Source organism: Macrotis lagotis, chromosome 2 (assembly GCF_037893015.1).
Source record: "Macrotis lagotis isolate mMagLag1 chromosome 2, bilby.v1.9.chrom.fasta, whole genome shotgun sequence".
In the NCBI taxonomy this organism is placed as follows: domain Eukaryota; kingdom Metazoa; phylum Chordata; class Mammalia; order Peramelemorphia; family Peramelidae; genus Macrotis; species Macrotis lagotis.
The window spans coordinates 196,927,636-196,953,402 of NC_133659.1; the positions used below are offsets into that span (position 1 = coordinate 196,927,636).

The 25,767-nt window shown below is 41.9% G+C and overlaps 1 protein-coding gene across 1 annotated transcript in view; it reads right to left on the reverse strand.

The window, feature by feature from the left end:
• The window catches only part of MAP3K14 (mitogen-activated protein kinase kinase kinase 14), a 47,848-nt gene that overhangs the window by 8,874 nt on the left and 13,207 nt on the right, over positions 1-25,767 (reverse strand). Inside the window, exons 2-9 of the mRNA XM_074224374.1 lie at positions 13,035-13,304; positions 12,105-12,174; positions 9,525-9,741; positions 8,834-9,394; positions 8,075-8,212; positions 2,115-2,244; positions 1,468-1,599; positions 425-529 (exon numbers count right to left, since the gene is read on the reverse strand). Of these exons, the coding sequence (XP_074080475.1) occupies positions 425-529; positions 1,468-1,599; positions 2,115-2,244; positions 8,075-8,212; positions 8,834-9,394; positions 9,525-9,741; positions 12,105-12,174; positions 13,035-13,284 (1,603 nt within the window). The 5' untranslated portion in view covers positions 13,285-13,304. The remainder of the gene's footprint in view (positions 1-424; positions 530-1,467; positions 1,600-2,114; positions 2,245-8,074; positions 8,213-8,833; positions 9,395-9,524; positions 9,742-12,104; positions 12,175-13,034; positions 13,305-25,767) is intronic.

The window sequence follows — 25,767 nt, forward strand, 5'->3', positions numbered from 1 at the left end:
GGCTCCCTCAAGTCTTCCAAATAAAATCCATAGTTGATAACCAAATTAGTATCATCTGTTATTGACAGATTAGTATAGTCTATTCTAGGGATTGGTGAAATTGTGTCTATAACAGTCCTTGATCTCCGCACTAAGCTTTATCTTTAATGTGCTTTATAAAAGTGTAGGTCTATGTGGGAGTCAGACAATGAAAATAATTTTATACTTAGAATCCCTAACATGTCTTTCTGAATAAGAAAAGATCAATGGTTAACAGTTTTTTCAGTCAAAAATTAATATATTTTAAAATTTAGGGTATGAATGAACAAAAAGATATCTTCAAGCATGTCAGTCCAAAAATCATAGTTTTGATAACTCAACTAACTCACAAAAGTGGGGTGAATCCAAGAGGCCTGAGATACTGAATCTGGGAAACAGGTCTTACCTGTAAGAAAGGATTTTCCCAAGCCATCAGGCTGCAAGCTGGTGGAATGGCCAAAATCACAGAGGAGCGCCCGGCTGCCATCACCAGACAAGAGAACATTGTCAGCTGTTGGGAGTCCAGAGGAAGAAGATGAGGATCACAGAGGGGAGTGATCCTCACCCCAGTTTAGCCCGGTCTGGTCCTAAATGAATTCACATTCTGGCTAACACAGAGTAGCTGTGGATTTTTCTAATTAATTTCATTATTAATAAAGGGAGAAGGTTACAGCTCAGACTGGAATTGGACTCAAACTCTATAAAGTTCTCTTCCAAAGATCTGTTAATTCTGTCATTTATTCCATTCTGGACTTTAATTCTCTCCAGTGCAGGAGGTGCGTTCATTAAGGCATGACCTTTGACCAAGGCTGGCCTGCAGGGAAGGAAGGAGAAAAGGGTGCCCAAGATACCCTTTTGATGGCACAAAATCCAGAATTCCAAATCAGTTCTCCAATAAAACTGCTTCAAGAGCACTGAAAAAATATTTTCCCTTTGACTAGAGAGCAAGTTATTAACTTTTGGTGGGGGTCAATAATTTTAGAACTGTTCATTATTTCCTATTCATTCTTTTGCTTTATATATAGTTATCTGAATGTTGTCCACCCTATTAGAGTATAAGCTTCCTTAAGGTAGGTTCTGTCTTTTGCCTCTTTTATCCCCAACACCGAGTACAGGACCTGACACATAGGAAATAATTAAAAAATACTGATTGATTGTCACAGTCCCTTTGGAAGTCTAGTGAAACCTATAAATTTCTTCTCAGAATAATGTTTTTAAATGCATCAACTAACATGCATAGGGTTTCAAAGGGAACAAATTATATGAAATAGTTATAAAAATATTTTTAAAAAATAAAACAAGTTGACAGACCCTGGGTTAAGAACCTTAGGACTAGAAGATTATTGGGAAGGAAGAAAAGAATAGGAAGACTCTAATCATCCAACAACTTCTGGCCCAAGGTCCTGTGAGTACAGGTAGCACCAGGTCAGGATGATAGGATTGTATCACCTTTCACATCTCCATGCAGAATCCTTTGGGTATGAAGATATTCTAGCCCTTCTAAGGCTTGCCCTAAGTAATAAAGGGCTCGGTCTTCTGGAAGGCAGCCTTTCTGCTTTATCAGCTGGCTCAGTGAACCACCTAAGAGGAAAAAAAGTTAGTCTAGTCTTTCTTTCTCTCTCTCTCTCTCTCTCTCTCTCTTTCTCTCTCTCTCTCTCTCTCTTTCCTTCCTTCCTTTCTTTTTCCCCCCCAGGCATGGGGCTAAGTAATGTGCCCAAGATCACACAGCTAGGTTATTATTATTATTATTATTATTATTATTATTATTATCTGAGACCACATTTGAACTCAGATCCTCCTGACTCCAGGGTTGGTACTCTATCCATTGCACCACCTAGACACCCCTAAGTCTAGTCTTAAGATTGTGATTGTGATGCTTTTCTCTAGGACTTCCCTGCTAATCAATTATAGTCTTAGCAGCTGGTCAAGGAGAGTGTCTAGGTAGAGAGACAATAACCAGGAGCTAATCAAAGCAATCATCAGAGGTAGGGAGAGACAACTCAACAAAATACTGAGGGAGCAACAAAATACTGAGGGAACGGAGAGAAGTCCTCACCTAGAAGCAAAGAGGAAGGACCTCAGCCACTGTTTCCTACCTTCCATCAGCTCCATGAAGATATTGATCCAAGGACCTTCCTTCACAGCACCATACAAAGGGACAAAGCTAGGTGATGTCAGTCCAGCGCATGCTGTTAACTCCTCTGCACGAAAAACTCCAACATGCACCTGAAAGGAACCAGAAGGGGGAGACAAAGGTCAGTTGGGAACTTCCATCTTCTAGAGGTGGTCTTTGGCATCCTTTCAGTCAGAAATTTCTTTCCCTTTCTAGGACAATGCTAATTGTTTATGATGATAATCCTGAGGCACTACAAGAGCATAGAGTATTTTGTAAGCTATTCATGACTCAATCACAGTCAAGGTTTTATTGTTAGGTACATTTTGTTTTACTGAACTTTCCCCAAAACTGGCTATCCACATTTGTAGTGCACTTAACTACCTCCATTATCTCAGCATTGTCTGTGAAGCTTGCTGGATCAGTATGTTATTGCATTTACTCAATATCCAGTCTTTTGGTAGTTTGATAAGGACCAAGTATATCTGAGAAAAACTAAAAAGGCTTCCTCTTCACCTGGGATGGGTGGAAGGGAAAAGAGTGACAGTAGGGGGTCACAAGGTTCTATTTAATTTGATGGCAGCACCTATAAATTCAGCCTACTGGCATTTGGATTCTTATACAATCTGGGTTTCTATTCAGACCACTGGTCAGAGTTCCTTAGTCACTTGTGCTTCTGACTTTATTAAAAGAAACCTATACCGCCAGTCCTTCCCCTGTCCAAATAGAAGCCATCCTCTGGTTCTTGATGATCTGTTAAGCCCAGCAGAGGGCGCCAGTGTAGCAGGACTCCCCTCCCCCAAGGGCCCCCAAAGGATCTACAACAGGGCTCACATTGGTTTCTTTGTGATTTAGTGGAGCAGGGTCATTGTTCCTGGAACCACTAATCTAGCACAATAGAAGCTTTGATTTTTTTTTTTTTTAGGTTTTTGCAAGGCAAATGAAGTTAAGTGGCTTGTCCAAGGCCACACAGCTAGGTAATTATTAAGTGTCTAAGGTTGGATTTGAACCCAGGTACTCCTGACTCCGTGGCCGGTGCTTTATCCCCCAGCTGCCCGAAGCTTTGATTGTATGGGAAACTTTGGATGTGTTGCCTCTTCAAGGAAAATGTAACTTTTCTACTTATAAACAGGGTAGTGGACAGCTGAGTAAAATGGTTTGAGAACTTGCTCAAAAATTTTTTTGAAAAAATTTATTAGCCTTCCTACCTCTAAAATCCAACTGGCAGTGGAATGAGAATCTCTCATCACTATGAAAAATGCAAACTTGAAAGGTGTTTTTAATATTTCAAAACATGTGCAGGTATAACCTAACTTAACCATGCAATGTTTCAGACTTCATGGAGCTATGAATGTTTATGTATGCAAGGGGTTGTGCTGGACACCAGACAAAGCAAGTCAGAGATTCTCTGCTCTCAAGGGGCTTACACTGAGCCTATGGCATGATGAAATGAGTTATCTAAGGTCTCACAATAAAAATTTGTTTGTTGAAAAAGAAAAATGATCATGGTTTGACAGGTTGTGGGAGGATTGGGTTAATACGCTATTGGTGGAGTTGTGAATTGATCCAACCATTCTAGAGAACAAAAAGGAACTATGCCCAAAGAATAATAAAACTGATCAATACCAGCAATACCAATACTAGGTCTATATCCTGAAGAAAGCATAAAAAAATGGGAAAAATCCCACATGTTCCAAAATACTCATAGCAGTACTTTTTGTAGTGGCAAAGAAATTGAGGGGATGTCTATCAATTGAGGAATGACTGAACAAGTTATGCTATGTGATTGTTATGGAGGGTTATTGTTCTATAAGAAAACATGAATGGTTGGACTCTAGAGAAGCATAGAACGGATTACAGGAACTGATGCTAAGCAAAAGGAGCAGTATACTGTATACAATAATAAGAACATTGTGAGTTATCAGCCTTAATGGATGCAGCAGCTCTCAGCAGTTTATTGAGCTAGGATAATCCTGGGAGACCTGTTATAGACAATGCTATTTACATCCAGAGGAAGAAAAACAAAACAAAACAAAACTACAGAACCTCAATGAATACCAAGTTCACTTTTCAAAAAATTTCTCTTATGTTTTTCCTTCCTATCTCATGGTTTTCTTTCTTCTCCTTTAGCCCTAATTCCTCATTCAAAAAAAATGACTAATTTGTAAACATGTTAAACACAAATATATATGTATGCTGGGGAGGGGGGTGGGAAAGGATGGTGGAAAGAAATTATATAACTTATAAATTAGCAGATGCATATGAATGACTGAAAAATTTTAATAACCTGTAATTGGAAAAATAGAACATCAATTGGAAAAACAAAATGACCCCCCCCATTGTTTGTTATTCAGTTGTCTCACTCTTTGTGATACCATTTAGATTTTCTTGGCAGAGGTACTAGAGTGGTTTGCCATTTTCTCTTCCTGTTTATTTTACAATTGAGGAAAATGGGGCACAAACCAGGGTTAAGTAACTTGATAAAGAGTCATGACTGAGAGTATCAGTTCAGATTTGAACTTAGGTCTTCCTTTCTCCAGGTCCAGCATTCTATCTGCTGTGCCACCTAGCTACCCTTTACAAATTTGTGAAAAATCTAAAAAAGGTCCTGGTTCTCTGACACCTCTAAGTTATTCTGACCACTGATGCAAGAATTTTCAACAATGCTAAGCACTTGCCATATGTGGTGAATAAGTGACTCTAATGCTCCAGAAGAAGGAGAACCAACAAGTGCTGGTATCATCATGTGCTTGGGTATCTGCACTTCTGAGTTCCTCCCATGGAACTAGGAAGCATCACTTTCCTGGTTTTTCTGACACCCTAAATATACTGCTTTCACCCTGGATCCTCCCAGGTTCATGCCCTATGGTAACTTCTTGGGGCATTTGGGGGTAAGGAAAACATGTCTTATTCCTCATTACTGGACCCAAGTATGCTAGCCTCCTCTTCTGTCCTGCAATAAGAACAGGAGAGGTGTCTAGTGAATTGCTTTGCAAGCTACTTCTGGGCATCAGAACTAAATTAAAAATTAAAAAGATCTGGGTGGAGAAGCACTGAGATCAGCCAGTCCAGGCTGTCTTCAGCAAATGATCTAGTGTTGGGAAGCCTGAATGTGCTTTGATTTGATGTATCTGTATTGTCTTTGGAGGTGTCAAATTCTGTTTTTCTACTCCACTGCTGTTCTTGTTATAGACAATTCAGAACTGAAGCTGAGAAGTTTAATCAGTACTTAAGTATTCATTTTCAATATACTTCACAAATTTTAAACTTCCCATCCCCCTGCTGGGTAGAATGAATAAGTGTGTTTTTTTATGACCGAGTGGCAAACTTTAGTGGAGAGGTCAAGGCATTTAGCCAGAGCCCTGATGGAAGATGACCACGAAGGCTAGAGAAGCCTTTATGCTTCTTTCTCTCTGGGAGGGAGGATGGAAGTGCGTTGTTAGGAAACCAATGCCATTTTCTGCAGGTTTGGTTAATGGTTGAGTCAGTTTCCCCTAAAAGGAGAGGGGAGCATGGTAGGGAATAAGATTGTTATCACTTCTCCAACAAGACAGCTTAACCCCAAATACACTGGCTGGAGATGGAAGCTGGGGTAGTGGAAGGGTACTGAAAACACATATCTGTTCCTTTGCTCCTTAGAGGATCACTGAGGTCCTTTCCAGCTCTAACAGTCTATGAGTGTGACATGATGCCTCCTCCCCTTCTCACCAAATTCCAGGGCTGGACGTGGCCCATCAGAATACACCACACCCTTCTTCAGCTTAGATTTTTAGATCTATATTCTTCTGTCTAGATATTAGATCTATAATGTCATAGCAACCACACACATGTTATAAACCAAATGATGTTTTCTGTTTTTCACTCAGCCCAAATACAATACTCTATATCTGTTCTAGATCTGTCAACTTATGTCTTTAAATCTAAGATGTATTCATTTTTTTAAGTTCATTTTACCCTCTATCACCATTAGCTTGTGCTAACTTCTGCCTCTAAATCCCTCAGCTGTCACCAAGAGGAGGAGCCAGGTAGTGCCCAATTCTAGAAGGTAGAAAAGGGGACAGCTGAATCTGGCAGGTAGGGCAAGAACAAGGCTAGGCACAAGGCAAGCTAGAATCAATAGCAGCAGGGCTAATAGCCTTGGGCTTTTCTCTTTTTTTTCCCTGCCTAGCCTCATAATAATAATCAGAGATAAAACCCTGGATAGCGAGTCAAGAGATCTGGGGCCTAGTTAATTATATGGAGGAGAAAAAGAAATACTATTTATTCTCTATCACTTGGGCACTCTGGAAACTTCACTGTAGGGAAATGTCTTGTGCCACAGCGGGCAGTTTCTGGCCCTGGAGTGGCAAAGACTGGAGGGAAAGTGCTGCCTCAGGATTATACTGGTAAGTCATTGCAGTTCCTAGTGGCCCAGGCAACCTGAGAAACCTATGAGCTGAAGACCAGTACCCTACATGTCCTGAAGGCAATTAATCAACAAGTATTAGGTGACTACCACAGGCCAGGTGTTACCTTAAGCTCTGGGGATGCAAGTACATACAATGAACTCACATTTTAATGGGAGAGACAGGGTAGGTATATATAGAAATCTATACAGTGTTAACAAAGTCAGTAAATACAATACAAACACACACACACAAACACAGACAGAGTAATTAAACACAGGCCTGCTTGGTGGGAGGATATCATCATTTGGGAAGGACTGGGGAAGGCTTCACGCAGATGAGGGCTGAGCAACATCTTATTTTATTTTATTTTTTTAAATTTCTTTTAGGTTTTTGCAAGGCAAACGGGGTTAAGTGGCTTGCCCAAGGCCACACAGCTAGGTAATTATTAAGTGTCTGAGACCGGATTTGAACTCAGGTAGTCCTGACTCCAGGGCCGGTGCTTTATCCACTACGCCACCTAGCCGCTCCGTGAGCAGCATCTTAAAGGAAGAGAGGGCTTCTTAGAAGATAGCAGAAGGAGAGAGTGAGTGCCTGGTCAGGGGGGTGGCCATGGCAGAGGCATGGAGACCAGAAATGGAGAGTCAGGAATGAGGCAGTTTTCCTGGGGTTAGTAATATGGGAGGGTTAGTAATGTCCAGGAAGGCTGGATAGGCTTGAGCTCACCAGAAGTTCCCTACATGGATGAAATCATGTCTGTGTTCCTAGTCCTCTCCCTGTACCACCCACCCCCAAACTGGGAAAAACCTCAACATTGGGGTAGAAATAACTAAGAAGTTGGTGTTTCAGGACTGACTTTGACACCATCTGTTCACCTTAGAAAAGGTGCTTCCTTATTCTGGTCTTCAATTCCAAATGACCATGACTGTAGAGTCAGAAGGGACCTCAAGGGCTGTCTAGTCCAACCCCCTCATTGGACAGGCACCGTGGCCTAAGAAGGTCAGTCATATTGGTTACAGGCAGAGACTTGAACCCAGATCTTCAGACTTCAAAGTAGTGATCTTTCCACCTAGCAACAATATTCTACTCATCTTTAAAATAAGGTTAGACTAGATATTTTGCTCATGTCCTTTTCAGTTGAAAAATTCTGGAATTCTTTCTTCTTCCAGTTCATCTCATTTTGACATTACCCCTTTCTGGATGTTCATTCTGTCCCGTTCCACAGTGATGTTTGACTGACTACAGCCTGTGTAGTACCTAATACTCTTGTCATCCACACAGGAGAACCTCAAACATGAACATGATGATCACTGCATTTTTATCCCTGCATATACGCATGTACACGTTCCTACTCTGGGTCATAGGAGAATGGAGAATGGGTGCTTCCCTCTCAGCCTGACCAAAGCAGACAGCTCCGGCAGTGGGGCTCTGTTCCATGCTAGACCCAGAGCTGCTTGGTAGTCGTCCTTGAAAGAAAGTAAGGAAGGAACAGCTGGATGTTTGCCCAGCGTCCTGCGTGACTGGTTACCCTGCTTATTCTCAGGAGCCCCCTGCATACCTTTTTGACAGCACACTGAAACCCTGTCTGCTTGTCTTCCATTCTGTACACCTCACCAAAGGAACCTCTGCCCAGGCAGTCTTGGCTCTTGGTCCAGTGAACTTCTTCTTGGTACTCATAATCCACTGGTTTGAGTTTCTAAGGAGAGACATACTAGAATAAAAGGCCAGAAACCCAAGTCTTGAATAATATATGGACAAAGGGCTGAAAGAGTCTCTAAGCTTTCATTTTTGGTGAAGCTCCCTCAGCTTGAATGTCTCTGACCCAGTCTCAGCAAGTTAAATGCCGAGTTGTTTTCACCCCGAAGTGATTCCCCTTTTTTGGAGCTTTTGAATTTTGTGAATGAAGCCACCCAGTTGTTCTAGTAAGGTAGTTTGTAAAGAAAAAGGGTAGTGAAAAAGGCTCCAAATTAATATGAGATTGTCAAACCACTTGAGGATGGTGACTAACTGGCCTGGCCTCCAGAGTGGTTTTCACTGACATAGGGTCAAAAACACATTCTAACAGGCTCCAACAAGGAATAATTCTGAATGAATGAAGTGCTGGCTTATCATTTTTGACATCCTAGTTGTGGTAATTCAGTTTCAATTAGGGAAAAAAAAATTTTCTTCCACAAGAGGCATCTAGAAATGAGCTTTTAGATTATTTAAAGCTCCTGTCCCTTCCAGCCCCAGCCCCATGTTGCCTAGTGGGGATTCTTGTTCTAGCTCTTAAGTAGCTGTCCCTTCCCTGCCCTGGGGAAGGCTCTTGGGGGGTTACCTCAGTGAGTAGGACACCTTCATTCTCTTCTGTCTCAGGGACAGGCCTCTGGTGACCTGCCCCTCCTCCCTGCCAGGTCTTGGCCAGGCTAGTCAGGTTCCTGGGCTCACCCACGCTCACGCTCCCTTTCAGGGCATGCACCAGATATTCCTCCACGGAAAGCTTCTCAGAGGTGCCGTGCTTTGAGTAGGGAGTCTCCAGACCAGATGAGTGGCACTGGCTATCTACATGGGTTAAGTTGCCCAGAAAGAAGGTCCCCAAGGGTCTGGGTTTTTGAACAATTGGGGAGAAGGGGAAGGGATGGGGCAGTCTTTTATAGGGGGAAGAGCGCAGTAGGTCTGGTTGGGGGATGAAGTCCTTGGGGTGGTGAAGCTTCCACACATGGTTCAGACACTGCACAGGGCTAATCAGTTTATGGAGTTCAGCCCGCGGGTGGGTTTTCAGTGCTGAATGCAGGCCTGCTCCTACTTTCTCAAAAACCAAAGGGCTGTGTAGCATCTCCTTCGGAGGGCTGGTGAACTGAGGGACATTGCTGAAATATGGGCCTGAGGACTCATCCTCCTAGTGGGAAAACATGAGCATTAGAGCAGAGCCTCAAGTAAGCACCATCACTTGATGCTGCACCCCCTCCCCCGGCCCAACATGTTGGCAGAGGCCATGCACTACAAGCTTCAGGGCAAAGTTCACTCACCTGCACAGGGATCATGCAGCTTTCTTGTTCAGGAGTTTTGGGAAGAGGCCTGGCCACGGGTCCACCCCTATGGCCTGGCACCTTGGAACTTGAATTTTTCTTCTTTCGTTTCTTCCCAGCCTTGTTTCGACGCTTTGCCTTCCAACAGGCAGGGGTCATTTTCCCCTCTGTTGCATGGGCTACATTGTTGGGGATTTGGTCCAGACTATCAGATCGGCTGTCAAAGAAAGGGATGCTCTACTTCAAAAGGTATATGCAAGTGCCTCCCAGTAACCCCTCTTTGCCCTCCATCCCTTGTAGCCCACTCATCCAAAGGGGTCACTGTGAGGGATGGTTAAGAATAAGCAGGTGAGAAACAGAGAGGGGCCAAGCACCAGGGAGGGAGGACTCCAGACACAACAAAGGTCTGATTTGGCCATTTCTTGAAGGATTTTAGAGAAACATCTTGCAAATCTGAAGATCTCCCCTCCCTATCCCTAACTCTTTCTTGGAGAAATGTGAGATTTGTTGACAAGATTTGGGTAGCTCCATATTAATACCAGAGCATCAATTCCTCAAACCTCTTGAGACTGGTTGAGACCTCTAATTCGCTCTCCTGACCCTGAACTTTGAGAGCATGTATTCTCTCTGCTCCTTACTTGACCCTTACCATATGCTGCCTTGCTGATGGTCATTTTTTCATCTCCCAAACTGCATTTGTATTTCTAAGTCCTCATTTAGAGCAGGAACCATATCTTATACTTCCCTGGCATTGTAGCTATAAGGCCACCTTTTGAAGCCCTTCCCTCTGTTGTTTATCTCTAATGTATTTTGATTAGAGCTAGCTAGTACAGAGCATGCTGTCTGTTGTCTGCATACTGTCTCCTGCATTATATCCTGAAATCCCTGAAAGCAGGAATTGTCTTTTTAACTCCTTTGTAACCTTTCAGCTTAGAACATGGTTGGACACTTAATCATAAAATGCTGTTGGCTTGAATATGCAAATCAAAACTATTTACTGATTTGATTTGGTGAATAAACTATCCAAATCTTTACCTTTGGGGCAGAGAGCAGCCCCAACTTTTCCCTTCCACTGTCCTTATCTCCCCTCCTCCCCTCCCCACCCCCTCTCCCCAGTCACAACCTGATGAGGACCCCCCCCCCCCTTCCCCCTATACTTCCCCTCTCAGGCCATTCATACTGCAGAGTTGTATACACACAGCTGTATGAACCAGTCAAGACTCATCTTAATGGCTGGGAAATGGTAAGGCAGCCTCGGGTAGATTTGCCATCTGGAATCATTCATTCAAAATGGAGCATCAATTATAATGACTCTGTCTACAACCCCCCCCTCCAGATTTGCTCAGTAACAAAAGTCAAGTTTCACTTTTAAGTTATGAGATGGTTCTGAATAGTCTCACAAATAAATATACATAGTTCATTTTGGCTGCCATGCATTAGCTGCCTGAGTTGGGGGTCCTCTGCTCTTGGCTCTGAAGCTGCTCTAGCTGTGAGGAGTTAGTCCCCAGGCACTGAAGTCCCCCTGGCTTAAGAGATTCCAGGCCCAGAAACCACTAGGGTTGTCTTAGAGTGGGCAGGGCCACCACCAAGATCTCCAAGGGGAGGAAAAAGTCTTATGGTAAGCAAGAACTATTGTAAAACATTGTAAAGAATGTTGTACTTATAGTAGAGATGATAATGATAATAACTTATAGGATTATTATGTGGCTTTTAAGGCACTTTGCCAAACTTGAAGTGTTCTGGAAATGTCAGCTAATGTTATCATTAAGACATTTGGCGTGTCTCAGTGGGATGGAGACTTGTCCAGTTCTTCAGAACAATTTCCCAATTCTCAAGATTAATGACTCCTGATTTCCTGGATAACCCAGTATATGACTTCTGACCAGAAATGAGGTGGGGGAAGGGCATTTTTTTTTTTAGTCAACTTAGCTGGGGTTTTTCATGTTGTCCCTGATGGGAGTAAGTGAGGAGTTCTGGGAGGAATGGCATGCCCTCAGTGAATTGTGAGGTACGACACAAAGAGTACAAGTTTGGGAGTCAGGAGGCTTGTGCTCAAGCTTGGTGAACTTGGACAAGATACTCTGTCAAATGAGAGTAACTTGTGAGGGCCATTCTAAATCCATGATTTTATGAACTCTGACCTCAGTGGACAGATTCCCTTATGTTTAAATCCCACCCAACATTTCCTAGAGGAGACAGGATGGGCACTGCATGAATAAACCTAAACCTCTCTCCTAAACCAGGCAGGTAGTTTGGGCAGCACTTCTAAGGGCCAGATTGCAGGGGTCAGCAGAGATTTTTCCCAACACTCTCCCTGATGACAAAGGCATCAGTGGTGGAAGGAAACAAAGTAAATTAATGCCTAAGGAGAAAGAAGCCTCTATCTTGCAAGATATGGAAGCACTGTCCATGAGATGTGGGAAGCATCTGAAAAACTTATTTTGTGAAGAGAAAAACTGGGCCAGCGAGCTTGGTCTGATTCTAGAAGCTATGCTTTGGGGAGTGGCAAGGGGAACTGCTCGGGTTCAGTCAGGAGGCAAAGAAGATGCCAGCAAAGTCTCCCTGGAGTTGACTCCTTACCTGTACTGTTTTGAGCCAGCAATAAAAATTCTCTCTGAAAAGGTGGGGCTGAACTCCTGGCTGTTCTCACCTGTTTGAAGGGATGGGAGAAGGGGAAGAAAAAGAACAGGTGTTGTTTAGGTGAGGTAATATTAACAGAAGCTAAGTGCCCAGGTCAGGGCCTGACAAGTGTTACAGCAACCCAGCTGCAGTGATCCAGTCCCTGGGACAATGTCTGTCCTTTCCTTCTGCCACTCGACCTCTTCTTCCACAGCTGCTTTCTTGATCATAAACTCCTGCCACTTGTGACCCCCACCTCACCCCTCCTTTTGAGTTTTCATTCTCTTGATTGACTGTTACTGAATCTTTTCACATTTAGGACTTGGAAGAAATTTTAGAGATCAACTCGCCCAATTACCTCCTTATTACAGATGAGAAAAATAAGGCCTGGGGGGGGGGAGTAATTTGCCCCAGTAGAGATGGGATTTTATATCTGGTCTTAGCCCTCATCTCTTTGGGTGACTCTTTGGCTCTCCCCACATTCTCTGACATCTTTAGATACCAACCAGGTGTCTAAAAGTATTTTGCAAACCTTAAGGTGTTATCTAAATGTGAGCTCTTATTACAAACTAGAGACAGAGTGGGCCTAAGGATTGCCTACCCATGAAGACCACTTGTCCTGACCAAAAACCCACCCAAACACTTCCCTGGTGGCAACTCTCTGTTCTCCTCAAGAGCATCTCTGTCCCCTCTGGGAGTCACTAGGATTAATGCCTCTCTGAATGGCTCCCTAACTATACAACCACTGAAGGAATAAAGGAGAATGGGGCAGAAATTTACTATCTCTTAAAAGTTAAAGCAAGATCCAGACTCAGATCTGCAAAGATGATGAAAAGGTATTGTTCCCCTTCCCTCCCTAGACCAAGGGCACTGAGTCATATTACCACTTACATTCTGCCTGGGCAATGATGGAGATGGAAGCTGATCCTCCTTCCATGCCTTCCTTGGCTGTACCTTTGGTGATTACATCATTCAGGATTTCCCATTGCCCACAGAAAACCCGGTTCTTCTCCACAGTTTCCAGTTTACAGACAGAACTGGACTTCTTGGCTGGAATCTGGTTCTTTCCTTTGGCAAGCTCCTTCTGGTGCCCGATATCTGAGTCTGGTGCACTTTGGCACATAATCTCCATCACTGCCATCTCACAGGTTCACTGAGACCCTGAGGGAAACCAAATCACATGATGAAAATTCTGATTCATTTATAATGTAATATTTTGAATGGCTATTAACTGTATTTTGATCTTAGGCTATAACTTCCACATGGTTAGAGACAATGCTTTAACTAAACATTTTATTGTCCTCCTCACCCCCAGAAAAGTATTTTATATACAGTGATTGTTGAATAAATTTAATTGATACCAAGGAAAATTGATTGAAGGCAGGGCAAGGTCAGAAAAGGAAAACTTCAGGAAAAGAAAAAGTGAGGTTTCCCCCCTCATTTCATGCCATATACTGCCACTTCTATCATGAATGCCCTTCTTGTCCTAATATACACCCAGTATGAACTAACATCAAAGTGCTTTGTGTACCCTTTCTTAGGATACTATTTCAACATTCCTTGTTTTATTATTATTATTACCCCTCTAATGGCTCCTTCATGCTGTTCTGGGTAGTACAGCTATCAATATATTTGTATATCCTCCAATAGGCTATACGTTCCTTAAGGGATGGGATTATCTTATTAATTTTTGCATATTCTACAGTTCCTTGAACATAAAAGATGCTCAGAAGTATTGTTTGATATATATATATACTAGTCACATATGCATATATATGAACACATGTATATTAAAATACAGAAAGAGATCATTATATTATATATAAAATAAAAAGGGGGAGAAATCTCTCACTTAACTTTTGTGAAGTTTTGTGGCAATATCTTCTATACATGTAATATGTAAGCAAGGTTTTTGCATCAAACATGCATCAAACACACATCACGTTAAAAAAAAAACCTACCCATAGCTCTCCCAGTAAAAAAGAATTCAACTTTCTTTTTCTTGTATTAGAAATTCAAAGACCTAAATAAAGTAGTTCCAGTCCTCAAATAGTTTACTTAAATTTTCTCAGAAGAGTTAACATGTATACACATAAGAGTTAATAAAATAAATTGGAAGCATTTGTGGAGGTGAAAGTACTAGTAATTGGTTGGATGGGGAAATCATCAAAGTTCTCTTGTAGGAGGTGAATTTGAGTTTGCTTTGAAAGAAACTTGGGAATTCTAATAGGCAAAGGTAAAGAATTCTGAGAGGGATGTCATGTGCAAAGGTATAGAGATGGGTAGAAGATTGTGTGGAACACCAACAATGGCAGTTTGGCTAGATTATAACGTTTGTGAAGGGGGCTAAAGGACAATGAGGTTGGAAAGGTAGATTAGAGTCTGGTTGGGAAGGGCTTGAAATGCCAAACAGAGAAGTCTTTATTTCATTCTAGATATAACAGGGAACCACTAGAGCTCATTAGGTATGAAAGTGACAATTAGACCCTGTGCTTTAGGTTATCAATTTGGTAACTTGGCAGAATGAATTGGAGAGGGTGGAGCCCTTAAGGTTGGGAAAACAATTGAGGCTATTGTCCCACCCTCCATCAAAAAAAAAAAAAAAAGGAGAGGCTGTTGTAATAATCTAGGTAAGAGGCGAAGAGGTTTTGAACTGGGGTGGGAACTATTAAAAGAGAGAAGGGAATGGATGTGAGAGATAGTTGCTATAGGGGTAAGGGAGGGGGAAGAATCAAGGCTAAAAACCTAGACAACTTTGGTAGAGCCAGGGAAATTTGGAAGAGGGATGGATGGACAGATGGATCTGAGCATTATTTGCAAAGAGCTGATAATGAAACCCCATGGGAACTGATAGGATCATCAAAAGAGAGTATAGAGATAGGGAGAAAAAGGCCCAAGAGGTAGAGAGGAGAAAAGAGCCCAAGGCAGAGCCTTAGAGTGAGCCACACTCACATTTAGGGAGCAGGATATGGTTAATGAACCAGCAATGGTGACAGAGGAGTGGTCAAGCAGGTAGGAGAACCAAGAGGGAAGAGTGTCATGAATACCCAGTGAAGAGAGTTTCCAGAAAGAGAGGATTGTCAACAATCTCGGATGCTACATATGTTGCAGTCAAAAAAAAGGATAAGGATGGCTATGCCATCTGATTTAGTCATTAAGAGTCCATTGGTAACTTTGGAGAGAGCAGCTTTAATTGGGTGATGAGAACAGAATTAAGATTACAAGGGGTGGAGGAGTGAAGCAGGGGAGAAAAGTAGTCTACCTGTGTAGACTGCTAGGTTGGCTTTTTCTTTGAGATTCATGGTTTCAAAAAGGTTTTGGCCATACATAGAAGATGTCAGACACATAGATATTATCAGTTGTGATTCCCATAGCCATTTGTCACCTGTTTGAGATACAGAGAGCCTTAATTACCTATTCTTGGGTTAGTTTACAATGGATTATAATCATTTAAAAATATGAGAAATAATCAGATTTTTTTTAGTGTTCTGACACTATTTGCAAAAAACCATAATACAATCCGGATGTAAATTGCTCTATGTCAAGCTAGAGGGTTTGGATCTTAGCTTCCCAGGATGCATCATGGTTTTGTGGCTCTCCAGAAGCAACTGGCATGCTTCCTACTGCAAGGTTTGTGCTTTCTAAAAATCCCAAAACACTTTTAAACTTTCAAATTCAGAAAACAGAGGTGGCTGAAGTTGTTTCATTGTCTGTCTATCCCTACTCCAGCCCTCTTCAAACACCAGCTACTACTGATCAAAATATGAAAGAAACAAAGGTTCATCTTTTTCTGGGCCAACTTGTCTCCTGCAAACAAAGGAGTTGATCAGCAGAGGACTTAAAACCCTGTTGAAATTTTGTGTAAACAACTAAGCCACTTTGCTACAAAAACAATCACAAAATCTTGGTCCTTTATTATGTCTAAAGCTCATAAAAAGGCAAGTATACCCTTGTCTATCCTAGGGTTGGGTTATTTTAAATCAATAAATGCATAACAAGTTATCAAAAGAGACACTTATTCACTTAAGTTGAATTAATAGGAACAATGAAAATAACAATTTTCTCTGACTTTGGGTCCTCAGCACTTACAGACAGCTTGTATTCCATCCCTTTTCAGGGAAGTATGTTTTGTGTTCCTAGATTGGAATTATGCTTGTCCTTTATTCTCAAAGAGGACCAATGACAACATGAGAATGATGTCTTGACCTGCTCCTAAACTGGATTTAAGTGAGACAGAGCTGTGTAAGGTCTCAAGTCTCAAGGTAAGGTCCAGGCCCTCTTTTCTAGCCACCCTACCCGCTGTGGATAATAGACTCCCCAACACTGCAGACCCTCACCACTACTGCAGCTGCCTCTGGATAACCACACCCACACTCATATCAGTCAGTAATCATATATTAAGCCCTTACTGTGTCCCAAGCACATACTAAGTACTAGAGAGTCAAGGAAAGCAAAAACATGGTTCACAAGGAGCTCCATTCCAATGGGGGAACATGGTATATAGGTTCAAGGTAAATACGACACATGTCTGTCAGAGGTGAGATCTGAGCTTGAAGGAAGCAGGAGGAGCATTCCAGACAGAGGGAGGAACAGAAAGATGGCCAGTGCAACTGGACAACAAAGGACATGGAGAAAAGCATAAGAAGACTGGAAAAGTTGGAGTCAGTTTGCAGGAGGGAGACAGGATTTCCTATCTGATCCTGGAGGTAGTTTAATGAGCAGGGAGAGGGGAGGTGACATGGTGAGAACTGAGCATTAGGAAGATGACTTTGGCTGCCAAGGGACTGCAATATTCTGGTTGTGGGGAGATGAGGCCTGATCTGGGGTGACTGAGATGGAGGTTATACAACACTGACTGGGAAGGTCTTTTAATGATTGTTTCATTCAAATCCCTTATTTTCCAGATGATTAAAAAGAGGCCCAAGGTGGTAAAGTATGTTTTGTCTTCTAACCCAGGGCTATTTACCCACTGCTACTTCCTTCTTTGGGTTTTTTTAATTTTGCAAAGAGGTTGGAAGGACTGATTATTTTTCACATAGGTTTTTATTTTTTTTATTACAAACTTGAAAACATGAACAAACCTGATCATTTCTGTTTACAAAGGATAGAACCTATACTGGAGGCAGCATTTCTTTTTTTTAAAGTTTGACTTAAGTACGTAGTCTTAACCTCTGATCAGCTGTCTGTGGTGTTTTTCAGTGTTGTAGACACCGAAGTATGCACAACAGCCCTACCTTGCCTTCCTAAACTGATTTGCTCTGGGAAATCTAACAAACCTGGGCCCCAAATCTAGGTGTTCTGCTACTGATCACAAATTTAGTTAAATCTCCTAGAAACACCAAGAACAAACCAGATGTAACTTTGCCCCACCCCAACTGCAGCCAAGCACTTGGTGGGACGGCAGAGCCTACCTAGCTCAGAAAACCTTCCACACATCTCGGAGAGACGTGCAGGCCTCCATCTTGCCTCTGTGGGTAGCCAACCACTGACAACTGTGCTTCTGTTGCTAGGCTCTGGGAGAAGCTGCCCTTGCTAAGGAGAAGTGGATGCTTTGGCTTAGGCAGCCAAGTCCATACATCCCTCATGGTTTTGCTTGTGACTCAACCAACCTGGCAAGTTTACAAGCCAAGATAACAAGGAGTACATTCAAGGGCTAACTGAGCAGATAGCAGCTGCAGCCCTCAGAGCACAACTGGGGAAGGACACCCAGCTCGCAATATTAAGGTATCACCTCCCCAGAGAAACACAAAGAGTGCCAGAAAACTGTAAAGCAATCCCCTGTGGCTGGCTTCAGAGCCTTCCATCGGCCACATGATGGTGACTCAGGCCTCAGTGAACTATGCTCCAAGTTCACTAAGCTATTCTTGTGGATAATTCTGTCCAACAGCTGTGAGCACCCATTCTCCTCTCTGAGCTCTCCAAACTTCTACACTGGGAGTCAGGCCGGAAAAAACAACAACAACAACCCATATGAAAATACAGAAGAGATTATTGGGGAAAATGCAGAACCAAATGATTTATTCCTGGATATCTAGGAGACATCATGATGATGAAATGGCAAAGGACAAAATCAGTGATCTCCTGTGTGTTAATCCTAGCCATGTGGCCAATGCAGAAGTCTAGTAGTTTGGAGTTAAGGAGTCAGTGGCCCTCATATGACCCTATTCCTGCCTTGAATGAAAGAAAATCGACAGCCTGAGAACTCCCACAGCCCTGCCCATGCTTCCCAAACACACCTTCCCTAGTCATGCCTATGCTCTCCTATTAACCCTGCAGGGCAAAACTGAGACCACAGGAAGTTGCTTACACCCAAACCTACTCTGTGTTCTCCACTCTCCAAGGAGTAATAGAAAGGAAATTAGATGATTCAGCATCTCCAAGGCTCCAGCATGTATTTATGGACACACTGTTACTGTAGTCTCCCAAAGCTCCTTGATAACTCTGGCTTTGTTTTCTCCAAGCAGATCAATAGGAGGTTTGTTTGGGGACTTTTTTGGTGGGGTGATGGTGGTGACTGGGGTATTCCTACTGTGAATAATTTAATAAATGTATATCCTGCAGACAGGACATGGATCTGATAGTTAGCACTGCTACCCACTAACTGTGCAGCTTCCAGCAAGCCTCATCCCTACTTTTGTCTTTTGTTTCCTTATCTGTAAAATAAAGGAGTCATCTGAAAGGAAGTTAAGGGGGCTTCCAGCTTGAAGTCTAGGATTCTTCTGCTAGTGCTCCTAGGCAGGGAATTTAGGCTTCTTGAAGGATCTGGTCCTTCTCCATTTTAGAGCTGGATAGGATCTCAGAGGTCCCTAACCCAACTCACACCTGACTCAGAAGCCCCAGTCCCCCAAAATCTTCACCAAGTACTTGATCTAACCTCATTTGTGGCCTCCTTGGAAGGGATGGGAATAATAATAATAATAATAATAATGATAATAATAATAATAATAATAATAGTAACAATAATGATAGCTAGTGTTTATTTAGAACTTCAGAGGTTTGCAAAGTGCTTTGAGATAAAATGTTAATGAATAATGCTTTAATATATTAATAATGTTATTTTTATCTTCACAGCACTCCTGTAAAGGAGGGGCTATTATCATCCCTATTTTGCAGATGAGAAAACTGAGACAGATTTTTTTTTTTAAAGTGAATTGATCAGGGTCACACAGGTAGTGTCTGAGGCAGGATTTGGACTCAGCTCTTCCTGGTTCTAAGTCCAGGGTTTTGGTCACTTTACTTTTCTAGACCTCAGTCCTGTCATATGCAAGATGATCTCTAATGTCCCTTTTAGATCTGGATTGTATGGGATTCTATGAAAGTTCTTTGGCTGATGACAGATCTCATAATATTGCTGAGTGTACATAATAGGCAATTGAACTAAATACTCAAAGACAAACATGGGAAACCAACTGTTTAAAACAAAAACAGCAAAACATGCCCCCCCATCCCTGATATAGCATGTTAGGATGATCATTTATTATTTTGCCTAAATGTGGACTACTGGGAAAGAAAATCCAAACATCAACAGTGGCTAACTAAGGGGCCTGCTGAAGTGAGGATCGCTAAATATTTTCATCATCATGTTCCCATTAAGTCAACAGATTTAACAGGCTGAGGCTCTGGATGCCAAAGGGCTGAAAGGTGCCACCCAGCTCACCTCTTTCTCTCTCTCTGAATGGTCACAAACGTTAGCATCTCCTGAAAAGACAGGAATGACAAATACCCCATGTCTATGTCTCTGTTCACTGAACATAGCCAGTCCTGAAGCTCTGTGGGAAGCACTGCCTACCTTGTCCTGTTAATGTGCATTTCATGTCCATTCAAACTAGGCACCTCAGTAGGGGTTCTGCAGGGGATACAAAACAAGCATGCCCTGCCAGGCAAAGTGGCAACTCCCAGTCTAAACCAGCTGCTACCTAGTGTTGAAGCTTTGTCATCCACCTCATTTCTAAGCCCCCAAGTGGGTTGGTTTCCCCACTTTCAAAAGTGACTGCTACTCAACTACTTATAACTTAAATCAAATTGTTTACCTTCTCGATGAGGGAGAGATTTTAGAACAATGTTTTTTAAAGAGTGTTAAAAATTATTTTTACATGTAATTGGGAAAAATATTAAATCCAAAAGAAATTGGCGCCCACTTATATACTGAGTCTTTTTAAGGGATGTATTGTGACTAACTAAGATGAAGGCATACAGGAGTGAAGTCCAATGCTAAGATAATTTGATGCTTGATTTCAGCACTACTGGCCTTGTTATCATCTTAGTAAGATAGTTCAGTATTCCATATGGGGCAGGGTCTTCATAAGGTTCAATGTAAATTCCTCTAATAATTATTTCAAATAGAAATGGAAATATGTACTTAGTGGGACAAATAGCTAAATAAATAATTTATTAGTTTTAAACCAAATTCACTCCAGTGCTGCTTCTTGTGAACTTCCAACCTGCACTGACACCAGGCTTCATTGGGAAAAGCCAGGTTATGACTGCCAATAATGAAAAACTGAAGCTACAAAGGCTTATGGCAGGGAAAGTAAAAGGGAGAAGTCAGTGATTGGCACAGAGAAGACCCAACCCAGAAAAACAAACAGGTGGCTAAAAAGACAGCCCCAGTAGAGATTCCAATCTACTTTTCCAACCTTATTTTCACTACTACGGTCTTTCTCACTTCTACTCAGACTGTTTCTCTGTTTCAACTAAATATTCCTATCTCTATATTTTACTATCTCTCCTCTGACCCTTCCTACCTTGATTGCTTGCTCACCCTATTAATTTCTGCCTTATCAAATCTCATCCATCTCTCAAGAGTCTTCCTTAACTATCCTGTACTAAAGTGATCTTTTCCCCCCTCTGAATGTCTAGAGCAGTAGTATTAAACTCAAATAGAAACAGAAGCCATTAAACATACATAAAGATTCATGTAGGACAAATATTGATTGGAAAAACATATGTTAATATTATCTAAGTTTTATGTATTTTAATTTGTTCAATATTTCCCAAATTAATTTTAATTTAATTCAAAGCACTGGGGGTGTTGTGCAGCCTGTGGGGCTAGGTGTTTGATATGTCCAGTATAGAGGGCTTATTTGCTATGTTTATTTGGCACCTAGTGTATACAACCTAGTATTGCTATTTTCTATGTCTAAGCTTTTACTTTCCAAATTGGTTATAAGCAACTTGATGGAGGGCCCACATCATATCTACAGATGGTCTCTGCCTAAAGTAACTAGTAAACACTCAATTAAATATTTGCTAATTCACAATCAAGTACAACAATTACAGTAAGCACAAGACAAAGGTCATAAAATAAACTTTTCATGGATACATAGATATAACCAAGTTGTGACATCCTACTTCCTTCAAGATGTTTGTCCTTTATGACATACATGCGAACTGGATTTGAGTGAGGGGAGGCTGTGCTAAATCACCAGTCTCGTTTTCTCCTCCAGAGCCATCTGGGTCCAGGGCCAGCTATGAATCAGGACACCTGGAAATGGCCCTGGATGTGAGTTAAGTGACTTGCCCAAGGCCACACAGCTGGTAAGTATTAAGAGTTGGAGGCTGGATTCGAACTACTATCCTCCTGATTCCAAGACTACTGCTCTATTCACTGCACCACCTAGCTACCCTACTTCCTAGGCCCTAGGTGACAGGATCCACAACTCCACCATCATATAGAAGTGTGAGGGATTTGGTGAACAGTTTAGTGTTTAGGTATTACTACTATTGCTACCAAATCTTTTTAGAATTCTGGTTTATCAATAGAGGGAGTTAAGAAAGGGACTCTCAACAGCAAGATAAGATAATCTGCAATGCTTTTTGTGAAGCACTTAGCAGCAACCTACTTATGGGATTTTTAATTTAAATTTAGTTTTATATCTATTTTTCATCCTCTCCAAAAAATAAACTATCCAGGGTCTGTTGTTATGCTGGGTAAAAGTATAGAGTTCCAGGTTGTGCATACCTTTGCTAGAATGTAGGGTCTTGATGCCTGCCTGGACTTAAACCATTTAGTGTATGTATGTCTGCCATATCATAAGAAGCACAGGGGCACAGGTAATACCGTTCAAGCCCTTCATTTTACAATTCTTGAAACAGAGTTGATGACATAACAATATACACAAATAGTTTGTGGCAGAGCCAGAATCACAAGTCAGGCTCTGGCCAGAGTGGTCAGCCTAGAGGCAGCTTGAGGCTACTATAGAAGAATGCTAGATTTGGAATAAAAAAACCAAGATTGGAGTCCATGACACTGAACTGGAATGAACCCAGATGATGCAATCTGGTAGCTGTTGCAGAAGAGAGATGGATGCTGGGACCTAAAGGAAAACGCAACCATAGATGAATAAAATCTCAGAGTCACCTAAGTGAATCCTAGGATGAGCTGCACATCCAAAGAATAAAATCCTCCCCTTTGACTCCACTATAGAAGGGAAATAAAAGAATATGAAAATTTGTATTTGGGGAAAAATTAAGAGTGAACCATGGTAGAGGCTTACACATTGACACAGAGGTCAAATCTAGTTAGCAGGGATAAACAGAATAGATTAGTTAGGATTTTTAAAAAACCAATCTCAAGTGTAAGACACTATTACCTATAAAATTGTCTATAAACTACATTTTTGGCACTGAAAGCTCTTTTGATAGTCTGGTCCTTTCTTACCTTTCCAGTCTTACCCTCGACTCCTTCCACCCTCAATGACTCCCCAGTGTTCCTTTTCCAAGCTCCAGGGCCTGGCACTGGCTTGTCCCTCTCTTCTATCTCCATCCTATCATCTTTTCAAGGAAGAGTTCAAGTTTTCCCTCTCTCCTTCCCCAGGCTTTATCCAAGTGCTCTCCAGAACTCCCACAATACCTCCAGTGGGCACTTCCCCATTTATAGCCATGCTCCCATCCAAGGAGACAGCAGACAGGAAAGGATCCACAAGCATCTATGGAGGGCTTCCCATGTGCCCACACTGTGCTGCGACCCTGGGGGCATAAAGAAAGGCAACAGACAGAAATGGGCCCTGCCTTTAAGAAGTCCATGTTAATAGAGGAGGATAACATGTAAACCACACATACCAGAGCAAATGGAAGATAATCTCAGGGAAGGCTCTAGATGCTGGAGAGATTTAGAAAATCCCCTGGCAGAAGGTGTGACGGTGTGACTAGAGTAGAGTCTGGAAGGAAGTCAGGGCTGAAGAGGCCAAGATGGAAGGAGGGAGGGAGGGAGAGAGAGAGAGACAGAAAGAGAGAGAGAGAGAGAGAGAGAGAGAGAGAGAGAGAGAGAGAGAGAGACAGAGAGAGAGAGACAGAGAGAGAGAGACAGAGAGAGAGAGACAGAGAGAAACAGACAGAGAGAGAGAGACAGAGAGAGACAGAGAGAGACAGAGAGAGAGAGAGAGAGAGAGAGAGAGAGAGAGAGAGAGAGAGACAGAGAAAGTTAAAGATAGACAGAAAGAGAGACAGAGACACAGAGTACTAGCTTAGCACATTTCGGGTGTAAGGTATAGAAATGACTGGGATACTCTCCCTCCTGTTCTCTGACCCCTCTGTCTTCCTTCAAGTGCCAACTAAAATCCCACTTCAAGTGCAAGTCTTCCCTAACCCCTCTTAATTCTAGGGCCTTCCATCTGTTAATTATTTCTGATTTCATTGCCTTTTCTTATATTTGTTTGCATATTGTCTCCTCCCTCCAAATGTAAACTCCTGAAGGGTCAAGTCTGTCTTTTGTTGCTTAGTACTCCCAGCTCTTAGCACAACGGCTGGCACATCTTAGGCTGTTCATCAATATTGATTAATTGATGAAGCTAAGCATTGTGAGAGGGGCATCAACTAGGCTGATGTATCTGGGTCACAGAATGGGTGGAAGGGAGTCAAGTATAAGATTAGGAAGGGACCAGGTTATAAAAATCTTTGAAAGACAAAAAATGGAGTTTATATTTAATTCTAATGGGGTTACTGAGTGGTGGACATAACATGATTTCACCTACACTTTAGAAAAATTATTTTGGCCACTAAGTAGTAAATAGATAGAATAAAGTGGGGAGAGATTTGACCAAGAAGACCAATTTGAAGCAGTCCAGAGCTGAACCACCTGAACTAGTGTGGCAGCTGGGGGGATGACAACTCTGTTTTCATTTTCTCCTGAGGATGGACATAGGTCGGTAGAATAGAAACAGGGAAAAATCCCAAGAATACTACTTGTTCCTTTTGTGACTGTGGGTAAGTCACTTCCCCTTTTAAGGCTTCAGTTTGTTAGATGACATCCAAGGTCTCTTCCAGCTCCTAATCTTTAAGTGTTTTCTGCACGTCTTATGAACTTCATTAGTTGTGACTTGGGAAGGGGGGGAAGGTAATTAGAATCATTTTCATCAGTTAGTCTTTCAACTTCTGTAGCCAAGGCTTCCTACTTCTATTTATAGGCAACAAGTACCAACTTCTGGTTAGCAGTCCTGCTTGAGAGCCTCTTGTGAAAAATGTTTGGAGGCCCTGAGTAACCTGTGACCAGAGAGAGACTTGGCAGCCATCAAGGGGGGGAAGGGCGGCGGGGTGGAGAGGGCAGGGAAGGGCTGGGAGAGGCTGGGAAATGTTGGCTACACAGAAGGCCAGGCCTACTCCAGGAAACTTTAGCCAAGCAAGTTTTTTCCTGGCTGGCCTTTCCCTACTTCTTTCTAAAATCTACAGCTGCTTGAGACAAGCTTCCTTCCCTTTACATTCTCTCCACCATTTTCTGGGGCCTTAAACACCTCTTTTTGAGTTATAGTGCTAACTGCTACAGGAAACATAACAACATATAAAACAGAGTCCTTTCCCTTGAGGGAAAATGTGATAAGAGATTATAAAGTGGAATCTAGTTCAATCCCTTTCTTTGACAGGAGAGGGAACCAAAGTTGTGAGAGGTTGAATGAATCACCCAACTTGAACTCAGATCATCTGCTATTACAACTGTGACTTTCTTTTCAACTCACCCTTCTCTAAGTACCTGATAGATGATTATCTGAAGTCTAGGGAGGGAAAGGTCACCAGCTTCTGGAAGTCATCTATTCTTCAGCAGAGACAGCACTGGACATGGGCAAGAGTGCTGAGCTTAGGGGAGGCTCTTGGATAGTTACTCTACCTCCCCCACTTAGGAGCTATCTGATCACTGGCAAGTGACTTGATCACTCCCAGTCTGTTTCCATCACTGTAAAATGGGGATTATATCAATAGGAACTATCTCACAAAGGGTTATTTTGAGAATCAAAAGCACTCATCAAACTTTAAGTTTAAAGCATTACATAAATATCAGTTTTATCAACAATATCATTAAATTGTTAGACCTGGTTTAATTGTTTTGAACTCCTTATTCTGAGTCAAATTTGCTTTCTGGGAACTTCCACTTAATGGTTATGTCACACAGGCTACATATGAATTAGTATAAATAATAAGCACCAAAATAGAAGTTCAGAGCAAGTTGAGAATACTGCCGTCTGGATTTGTTAGAATCTTTTGAATACACAGGGCAAGAGAGTTTAATAACAAGTGATTTAATAACCACTCTGACAACTTTTTCCACTCTACCTTTGTTGGTACAAGTTTTAAAAACAGTTTGTGAATTCTGAACAGAGAAGATTCTTAATATATGTGTGCCAATGGACTCAAT